Source organism: Mya arenaria, chromosome 3 (genome assembly GCF_026914265.1).
Source record: "Mya arenaria isolate MELC-2E11 chromosome 3, ASM2691426v1".
In the NCBI taxonomy this organism is placed as follows: domain Eukaryota; kingdom Metazoa; phylum Mollusca; class Bivalvia; order Myida; family Myidae; genus Mya; species Mya arenaria.
In genome coordinates, this window is record NC_069124.1 from 43829382 (window position 1) to 43842187 (window position 12806).

A 12806-nucleotide genomic window follows, 5' to 3' on the forward strand; every position below is an offset into this window, starting at 1 on the left:
ATCACCATCCCCATCACAATCATGACTTTCAAGTCCACCATCCCCTCCACCTCAATCACCATGACCTCATCCATCACCATCACCTCCATCACCATCAACTCCACCTAAATCACCATCACCACCAGCATCATCATCACCTGCACCTCCATCACCAGAACCTCCATCACCATCACCTCCATCTACATCACCTAAACCATTTCCAACTGCATATCAATTACCATCAACATCACCATCGTCACCTCCATCTGAACCATTACATCCACCTCAATCACCACCACCTCCACCTCAATCACCATCACCATCCCATCATCACCTACACCACCATTACTATCATCACTTAGCCTTAATCACCATCATCATTTCGACCTCTATCACCACCATCTCCACCTCAATCACTATCCCCATTACAACCAACAGCATCATTATCTCCACCTCCACCATCACTTCCATCCCCATCGCACCCACCTTAACCTCCATCTGCACCCTCACCACTATTTTCAACTCCACCTCAACATGAATCACCATCACCTCCACCATCACAACCACCTCCATCACCTCCTAATCCACCATCACCACCATTTCCAACTCCACCTCAATCACCATAATCACAACCACCACCTACTCCACCTCAATAACAACAACCATCACCACCACCAACATCACCACCTCCACCATCACCACCGACTCCACCTATATCACAATCATCACCACCACCTCAATCACCATTTCCAACTGCATATGAATCACCATCACCATCACCATCATCACTTCCACCTCCACCATCACCAAAACCTCTATCACCACAACCACCATCACCATTACCTCCACTTCCATCACCTCAACCATTTCCTACTGCACACCAATCACCTCCACCATCACCATCATCACTTCCATCTCCACCTTTACCTCCACCTAAATCACGATCACCACCATCAGCATTATCACCACCATTATAACCTCCACCTCAATCACCATCACCATCACCACCAGCAGCAGCACCATCACCTTCACAATACCAGCATTATCATCTCCACCTTCACCATCACCTCCATCACCATCACCTCCACCTCCATTATCTCAACGATTTCCAACTGCATATCAATCACCATCACCAACACCATCATCACCTCCACTTCCACCATCACCTCCACCTCAATCACCACCACTTCCACCTTAAAAACCATCACCATCACCTCAATGCACTATCACCACCACCATCATCACCTCCACCTCCACCATTACTTCAACCTCCATTACCTCATACTCGATCACCATCCCCATCACCACCACCAGCATCATTAACTCCATCATCACCTCCACTTCCATCACCTACACAATCATCACCTCCACGTCAATCACCATCACCATCACGTCCATCACCACCACCATTTCAAACTGCACATCAAATAGCATCAGCATACCATAATCACCTCAACCTTCACCACCACCATCACCTCAATCAACACCATCTACATCACAACCACCTCCATCACCATCACCTCCACCTCCATCACCTCAACCATTTCCAGCTGCATATCAATCACCTTCACCATCACCATCGTCACCTCCACCTCCACCACTCTCTCCATCTCCATTACCAACACCTCCACCTCAATCACCATCACCATCATCAACTACACCACCATTACCATCATCACCTCAGCCTCAAACACCATCACATTCATTACTTCCACCTACATCACCTCCACCTCCACCTCAATCACCATACCGCTTACCACGACAAGCATCAGTACCTCCACATTCACCATTACCTCCACCCCCATCACCACCAATATAATCACCTCAACCTCAATCACCAACAGCATGACCATCTCCATCACCTGCACCATTTCCAACTGAACATCAATCACCATCACCATCACCATCATCACCTCCACCTCCAACCCATAACGACTACCTCCACCTCAACCACCATCATCATCACCTCCATAACAATCACCATTACCTTCATCACCTCAACCTTCACAATCCATTCTACCTTCATCAACTCCACCTCTATCACCATCCCCATCACTAACACTATCATCATCATCTCCACCATCATCCCCATCTCCATCACCTCCACCTCAACCACCATCACCACCAGCATCACCACCTCCATCACCTCCGCCATTTTCAACTGCACATAAATCACCATCACCATCATCAACTCCACCTTCATCACCACCACCTCCACCTCAATCACCACCACCATCATCATCACCTCCAGCTCCACCATCACCTCCAGCACCATCCCCAGCACCACCACCACCATCATCATCAACTCCGTCTCAATCACCATCACCACCAGCATCACCACCTCCATAACCTCCATCATTTACAACTGCACATAGTTCACCATCACAATCATCACATCCACCTCCATCAACACCACCTCTACCACCTCTACAATCACCCCCACCAGCATCATCACCTCCACCTCAACAATCACCACAACCTACATCACCACCACCTCCACCTCAATCACCTCAACCATTTCCAACTGCACATAAATCACAATCACCATCACCATCATCACCTCCATGTCCACCATAACCTCCACCTCAATCACCACCAACTCCACCTCATCGTCATCACCTTCACCATCATCACCTCCACCACCATCACCAGCATCACTTCCAACTCCATCATCACCACCACCCCCACCTCCTTCACCATCACCATCACAACCACCAACTCAATCATCAACACTATCACCATCATCAGCTCCACCACAATAAACTACCACAATCACCAACAGCACCTCTAACTCAATCACCATAACCATCATCACCTCCATCATCACCTCCAACTGCATCACCTCCCCTTCAATCACCATACCCATCACCTCCACTATCACCTTCAACTCCATCACCTACACCATCATCACCTTCAACTCAAGCATCATTACCACAAGAATCACCACGTCCATCACTTCCGCCATTTTCAACTGCAATCAGCATCACCATCACAATCATCACCTCCATCTCAATCACCACCTCCAGCATCATAATCTACACCTCCTCCATCACCACCACCTACATCACCATCACCTCAACCTTAATCACTATCACCATCCCCACCACCACCTTAATCACCACCACCATTATCATCAGCCCCATTACCACACTTACCATATCCATCTCAATCACCATCACCATTTAAACAACCAGCATCATCACCTCCACCTCCATCATCACCACCAACTCCATCACCACCACTTCCATCATCACCTCAATCACAATTTACAACTGCATATCAATCACCATCACCATCACCATCATCACTTCCAACTCCACCATCACATCCACCTCAATCACCATCACCATCACCACAAGCAGCATTATCACCTTCACCTCCACCATCACCTCCACCTCCATCACCACCACCTCAATCACCATCACCTCCAACTTTATCACCATCAGAATCATCACCACCATCATCATCTCTACCCCCACCTCCATCACAACCACTTCAATCACCATCACCTCCACCTCCATCAACCTTCAACCTTTTCCAACTGCATATCAATCACCATCACCATCACCATTGTAACCGCCGCCTCACTCAATCATTACCTCAACCTCAATCACCACCACCTCAAACACCATCACCATCACAATCATTGCCCCCACCTCCACCATCACCTCCACCTTAATCACCACCACCACCTCAATCACCATCACCACCACCATCATCAGCTCCACCACCATCACCTCCACCACCATCACTACCATCACTTCCACCTCCATCATCACCTTCACATCCATAACCACCACCTCCATCACCTCAATCACCATTTCCAACTGCACATCACCTCCACCACCATCACCTCCATCACCATCACCATCATCATCATCACCTACACCTCCACCATCACCTCTACATCAATCACCATCACCTCCACCTCAATAACCATCACCATAAACATCATCACCTCCACCACCTTCACATCCAACACCATCACTTTCAGCTCAATCACCATCACCATCACCACCACCAGCATCATCACCTCCATCACCTAAACCTCAATCAACATCACCACCAGCATCACCAACTCCATCACCTCCATCATTTCCAACTGCACAAGAATCAACATTACCATCACCATAATCACCTCAATCTTCACCATCACCACCTACTTCATAATCACCACTTCCACCTCAATAAACACGACAAGCATCATCAACTCCAACTCCACCATCACCATATCCTCCACCTCAATCACCACCACCATCATCATCACCTCGACTTCCACCACAACTTCAATCACTATCAACATCACAATAACCACCTTCTATACCATCATCATCATCAGCAGCAGCAGCAGCAGCAGCAGCAGCAGCAGCAGCACCATCACCATCATCACCACCTCCACCTCAATCTCCATCACCAGTATCAACAACTCAGTCATCACCTCCACCTCCATCACCTACACCTCCATCACCATCACCATCACCCCAATCAACATCACCTCAATTACCGACTCCAACTGCACATCAATCACCATCACCTTCATCATCATCACTTCCACCTTCACCATCACCTCAATCACCATCACCATCACCACCACCAGCATGATCACCTTAAACTCAACCATCACCTCTACCTCCATCACCACCACCATCGTAACCTCCACCTCAACCACCATCACCAGCATCAACAACTCCACCATCACCTCCAGCTCAATCACCACCACCTCCATCAACATCACCTCAATTACTGACTCCAACTGCACATCAATCACCATCACCATCACCACCACCAGCATTATCACCTCAAACTCCACCATCACCTCTACCTTCATCACCACCACCATCGGCACCTCCACGTCAATCACCATCACCAACAGCATCACCACATCCATCATTTTTAACTGCACATCAATCACCGCCACCTACATCACCACCACCTCCTCCTCAATCACCATCACCAGCATCATCACCATCACCTCCACCTTATAATTGCATCATCACCTTTACCTCAATCACCATCACCATCATCACTTCTACCTCCTACATCACCTCCACCATTATCACCATCACCACCATGATCATCACCACCACTTCCGTGCTTATTACCATCATTGCCATCACCATCCATCACCGTGCTCACCACAATCATGACCATCACCATCCACCACCTTGCTCATCGAAATCATCAACACCACCATCAATCAGCTTTCTCATCACCATCATACAATGAAAATTACATTTTGACCATAATAACCATTATCTCCTACTTCTTGCTCATCACCATCATGAAAATCACTTTTTGACCATGACTATCCGCCATCTTTCTCATCACAATCATGACCATCACTATCCACAACCTTGCTAATCACAATCATGACCATCACCATCCACCACATTTTTCATGACCATCATGACTATAAACACCACCACCTTGCACATCACTATCATGATCATCACCATCAACCACCTTCTTCATGACCATCCACCACCTTGCTCATCACCATCATAATCATCACTATCCACCATCTTGTTCATCACTCACCATCCCCATCCACCACCTTGCTCATCACCATCATAACCATCACCATCCACCACCTAGCACATTACCATCATAACCATCACCATCCATCACCTTGCTCATCATAATCACAAACACTACCATATACGTGTACCACCTTGGTCATCACCATCTTACCATCACCATTCACCGCTTTGCTCATCATCACAAACACTACCATCAACCACCTTGCTCATCATCATCATGACCATCATCATCCACCAACTTGTCCATCATCATCACAAACACTACTATCCACCTACGTGTTCTTCACCATCACAAACACTACCATCCACCACCTTGCGCATCGCCATCATGATCATCACCATCGTCCACCTTCCTTATCATCATTATCACAAACACTACTATCCACCACCTTGCTATCACCATCATGACCATCACCATCCACAACCTTGCTCATCATCATCACAAACACTAACATCCACCACCATGCTCATCACCATCACGACCATCACCATTCCTCAACTTCCTCATAACCATCATGACCATCACTATCCACAACCTTGCTAATCATAATCATGACTATCACCATCCACCACAATTTTCATGACCATCATGACCATAAACACCACCACCTTGCACATCACTATCATGATCATCACATTATGACCATCACCATCAATCACCTTTGTCATCATCATCATGACCATCATCACCAATACCTTGCTTACCACCTTCATGACCAACACCATCCACTACAATGATCATCGCCATCAAGACCATCACCATCCACCATCGTGCTAATCACCATCAGGACCACCTGCACCTTGCTTATCAACATCATGACCATCACCGTACTTATCACCATCATGACCACCACCCCGACTACCACCACCTGGCTCATCACCATCATAACAATCACCATCCACCACCGTGCTCATCATTATCATGACCACCACCAACACCACCACCACCATTATCATCATGCTTATCAACATCATGACCATCATCGCCACCTCTACCACCAACACCACAACCGTGCTCATCACCATCATGACCATTGCAATCCACCACCCTGCTCATTATCAGCATAACCACTACCACAACAATTCTCGTCACCATCATGACCAATACTACATCCACCTTCCTCATCACCATCATAAGCATCACCATCCACCACTGTTCTCATCACCATCGTGACCACAACCATCTATCACCTTGTTCATCACCATAATGACCATCACCATTCACAACCGTGCTCATCACCATCAAACCACCTGCAACGTGCTCATCACCGTCATGTCCACCACCACCGTGGTCAAAACTATGATGACCATCACCAACACTGTGCTCATCACCATAATGACCAATACCACCACCACCGTGCTCATTGCCATCATGACCAATAACACCAAAACCGTGCTTATAATCACTATGACAACCTCCTTCAATCACCGTGCTTATCATCATCATGACCATCACCACCACTATCACCACCGTTGTCATCATCATCATTACCATCACTATCCACCACCTTGCTCATCACCATCACGACCACCACCATTCACCACCTTGCTCATTACCGTCATATCATCACTACCTACCACCTTGCTCATCATCATCTTGACCATTACTATCCACCACCGTGTTCATCACCATCATGACGATCACAATCCGCCACCATGTTCATCACATCATATCCAACACAATCCTCCACCATGCTCATTACCATCATGACCACCATCATCTACAACCATGCTCATCACCATCATACTATCACTATCAACCAACTTGCTCATCACCATCATACGTACCTTGATCATCATAATCATAACCATAATCCACCACCGTGCTTAACAACATCATGAGCACATGTACCATGCTAATCACCATCATGACAATTTCCATCCACCATCGTGCTTATCACCATTATGACCACTACCACCACCACTTCCACCATGCTCATTACCATCATAACCATCACCATCCACCACCGTGCTCTTCACCATCATGCCCAACAATATCCACTACCTTGCTGATCAACATCATGACCATCAATATCCACCACCTTGCTTATCACCATCATGACCAGCACCATCAACCTCCATGCTCATCACCATCATAACATCACTATCGATCATCTTGTTCATCACCATAATGATCATGACTATCCACCACCTTGCTCATTACCATCATATTATCACCATCCACCACCTTGCCCATTGCCATCATGACCATCACTATCCACAATCTTGCTTATCACCATCATAACCACCACCATCCACCTCCATGCTCATCACCATCATACCCACCACCATCCACCTCCATGCTCATCACCATCATAACATCACTGTCCACTATCTTGCTCATCACCATCATAACCACCACCATCCACCTCCATGCTCATCACCATCATAACCACCACCATCCACCTCCATGCTCATCACCATCATAACATCACTGTCCACTATCTTGCTCATCACCATCATAACCACCACCATCCACCTCCATGCTCATCACCATCATAACATCACTATCCAGCATCTTGCCCATCATCATCATGATCATGACTTTCCACCACATTGCTCATCACCATCATGACCATCACTATCCACCACCTTGCTCATCATCATAAACACTACCATCCAACACCTTGCTCATCACCATCATGACCTTTACCATTCACCACCTTGTCCTTCACCATCACTCTCCAAATTTTTGCTTATCACCATAATGACAATCACATTTTGAACATCACTGTCCGACATTTCGCTCATCATCATCATAACCATCACTATACACAACCTTGCTGATCACCATCATGACCCTCACCATCCACCACCTTGCTCATCACCATCATGATTGTCACTATCCACCACTCTGCTCATCACCATCATGACCAGCACCATCCACCACCATGCTCATCACCATCATAACATCACTATCGATCATCTTGTTCATCACCATAATGATCATGACTATCCACCACCTTGCTCATTACCATCATATTATCACCATCCACCACCTTGCCCATTGCCATCATGACCATCACTATCCACAATCTTGCTTATCACCATCATAACCACCACCATCCACCTCCATGCTCATCACCATCATAACCACCACCATCCACCTCCATGCTCATCACCATCATAACATCACTGTCCACTATCTTGCTCATCACCATCATAACCACCACCATCCACCTCCATGCTCATCACCATCATAACATCACTATCCAGCATCTTGCCCATCATCATCATGATCATGACTTTCCACCACATTGCTCATCACCATCATGACCATCACTATCCACCACCTTGCTCATCATCATAAACACTACCATCCAACACGTTGCTCATCACCATCATGACCTTTACCATTCACCACCTTGTCCTTCACCATCACTCTCCAAATTTTTGCTTATCACCATAATGACAATCACATTTTGAACATCACTGTCCGACATTTCGCTCATCATCATCATAACCATCACTATACACAACCTTGCTGATCACCATCATGACCCTCACCATCCACCACCTTGCTCATCACCATCATGATTGTCACTATCCACCACTCTGCTCATCACCATCATGACCAGCACCATCCACCACCATGCTCATCACCATCATGACCATCCCCATCCACCACCTTGCGCATCATTATCACAAACAGTACCATCCACCAACTTGCTCATCACCATCACGACCATCAACATCCACCACCTTGGTCATCAACATAATAACCATTACTCTTAAGTTCTTAACCTTAATGTTATCACCATCATGACAATCACATTTTGATCATCACTTTCCAACCCCTTGCTCATCACCATCATGACCATCACCATCCACCAACTTTTTCATCACTATGATGACCATCAACACCACCACCTTGCTCGTCACTATCATGAGCATCACATTATGACTATCACCATCAACCACCATTTTCGTCACCCTCATGGCCATCAACACCATCACCTTGCTCACCACCTTAATGAGCATCACCATTCATCACCACCATCATGACCATCACCATCCACCACCTTGCTCACCACTATCATGACCATCACCTTCCACCACCGTGCTCATTACCATCAATACAACCTGTACCGTGCTCATCACCAGCATGACCATCACCATCCACCAACGTGCTCATCACCATCATGACCACCACCACCACCAAAAACTGTCACCACTACCACCTTGCTCATCACCATCATGACACAATCATGACCATCACCACCACCACCATCATCCACCCCGATGCTCATCACCATCATGACTGTGACCACCACCACCACTAACACCGTGCTCATCACCATCATGACCATCACCACCACCCCGATGCTTATCACCATCATAATCACCACCACCACTTCCTTTCTCATCACCGTCATGACTACCACCATCACCACCACCACCACAGAGCTCATCACCATTTTGACTACCACCACGGTGCTCATCACTATCATAACCATCACCACCTCCACCAAGCTCATCACCATCATGACTATCAAAACCACCACTATGCTCATCACCATCATGACCATCACCACGGTCCCATCATCATAATAACCAGCACAAACACCACGGTGCTCAACACCATCATGACCATCACCACCAACACCATGCTCATCACGACCATCACCACCACCATGGTCTCATCATCATCATAACCACCACCAACACTACGGTGCTTATCACCATCATAACCACCACCTCCATGCTTATCACCATCATGACCATTACCACCACTACGTTGCTCATCACAATCATGAACACCACCATCGTTCTTACCACACTTATGACCACCATGCTCATTACCATCCATCATCGTGATCACCACCATCTTGACCACTACCATCACTACTATTCTAACCACCATCATAACCATTACCACCACCACCATGCTCATCACCATCATGACCACGACCACCACCACGGTGCTCATCACCATCATGACCATTAACACCACCACCTTGCTCATCAACATTATGACCACAACCAACACCACGGTGCTCATCACCATCATGACCATCACCACCACCACCGTGATCATAACCATCATGACCATTACCACCACCACGGTGCTCATCACCATCATGACCATCACCACTACCACCATGCTAATCACCATCATGATCACAACCACCACCACAGTGCTCATCACCATCATGACAATCACCACCACCATGGTGCTCATCACCATCATGACCATCCACCGCCACGGTGCTCATCACCATCATAACCATCCACTACTGTGCTCATCACCATCATGACCATCACCACCACCACAGTGCTCATCACTATCATCGTTCTCACTACAATCATGACCACCACCATCCACCATCGTGATCACCACCATCTTGACCACTACCATCACTTCTATGCTAATCACCATCATGACCACAACCACCATCACCAGCGTGCTCACCGCCATCATGACCAAAATCACACTCACTATCGTGCTCACCCCCATCATGATCACAACCACCATCACCATCGTGTTCACCACCATCAGCACATCCACCACAACCACAACCGTGCTTACCCCCATAAGCACACCCACCACCACAGTGCTTACCACCATCAGCACATCCACCACCACCACAACTGTGCTTACCACCATCAGCACATCCACCACAAACACCATGCTAACCACCATATGCACATCCACCACCACCACCACCAACGTGCTTACCACCATATGCACATCCACCATCAACACCACTGTGCTCACCACCATCAGCACATATATCACCACCACTGTGCTTACCACCATTAGCACATCCACCATCACCACCACCACCAACGTGCTATCCACCATCAGCACATCCACCACCAACACCACCACCAACATGCTTACCACCATTAGCACATCCACCACCACCACCACCAACGTGCTAACCACCATCAGCACATCCACCACCACAACCACCACCAATGTGCTTACCACCATTAGCACATCCACCGTCAACACCACTGTGCTCACCACCATCATCACATATATCACCACCACCATGCTTACCACCATAAGCACATCCACCATCACCACTACCACTGTGCTCACCACCATCAGTACATCCACCATCACCACCACCATGCTCACCACCATCAGCACATCCACCACCACCACCACCACCACTGTGCTCACCATCATCAGCACATCCACCATCACCACCACTGTGCTTACCACCATCAGCACATCAACCACCACCACCACCAACACTGTGCTTACCACCATCAGCACATTCACCACCACAACCACCACCACCACCGTGCTATCCACCATCAGCACATCCACCACCACCATCACAGTGCTATCCACCATCAGCACATCCACCAACACTACCGTGCTCACCACCATCATCACATCCACCACCACCACTGGGCTCACCACCATCAGTCACTGAAACATGGAACCAATGCAGTCACTTATTGCAATAAAACTCTTATACATAATTCAAATAAATATCATAATTAAAGAAGCATATATCAAATATATTAATTAATGTGCTTATATTAAACGAATATTGTTTAAAATTTATTTAAAATATGTTCACTACACTAATATATCTACATTGCTGTAAACTGTTTTTCACTTCTCAATTCATGAGTCTTTCCTACCAGTTTATTAAAAGCCATGTGCAAAATTATACATATGAAGCCTCATAATTGTTCAACTTTTTAAATAAAGGTAGTATATATAGCAATATACACGAATATGAAATAAACATTTTCTGATACCCGTGTTTGGTTAAGAAAATCTTGGGAAAGAATGCTGGTGCCTTTTAGCATTTTCACTATAAGATTTAAAAAACCATCAAAAAATGCCATTTTCAGTTTTCGTGTTTTTCTAAAAAAATAAATCAGATTTGTTAATTCAAAGAACATTTTAGAAAATAAATCAAAAATGTTGATTTAATAATAAAGAATTGAATATTATGTCCATAAATTTTAGACAAAAAATGATAAGCTCATGAAGAAGATTATTTCAATGGTGGCTGTTTTTTTCTATTTAAAATAACAAAATTGATCCGACATTTCTCCACAATTTAAAATGCATTATAGATTATTTTTTACAATTTTAATACAAAGGAGTGAGCAAAAAATACATATCTTTGTTATTGATGTTGTCCACAGCCTATTTTGTGAACAAGACTGCCAATGTAGCCCCATCACAACTATCACCACCGTCATGACAACCACCACCACAATCACCATCATGCCAATGTCTCCCGGTGTCCACCAATCTAAATGAAACAGGTTAGGAACTATGGACAAGACATTTAAAGAGCTTCAAAGGTA

At 46.2% G+C, this 12806-nt stretch overlaps 1 protein-coding gene across 1 annotated transcript; it reads right to left on the reverse strand.

Moving 5' to 3' along the window:
- Positions 1-6681: 6681 nt before the first annotated feature.
- On the reverse strand, positions 6682-7869 carry LOC128226040 (uncharacterized). The gene is made up of 2 exons (XM_052935938.1): positions 7779-7869; positions 6682-6938 (listed from the first exon to the last, which is right to left on the reverse strand). The coding sequence occupies exons 1-2, from the start codon at positions 7867-7869 to the stop codon at positions 6682-6684; spliced, it is 348 nt and encodes a 115-aa protein (XP_052791898.1).
- Positions 7870-12806: the final 4937 nt, after the last annotated feature.

Bases quoted from the DNA above. Each gene is read 5' to 3' on its own strand.
- LOC128226040 (XM_052935938.1), bottom strand. From the start codon at position 7,869: ATGGTGATGAGCAAGATAGTGGACAGTGATGTTATGATGGTGATGAGC. The intron at 6,939-7,778 runs GTGGATGGTGGT...CGGTGATTGAAG, and splicing joins TGATGGTGATGAGCATGGAG to GAGGTTGTCATAGTGATTAT.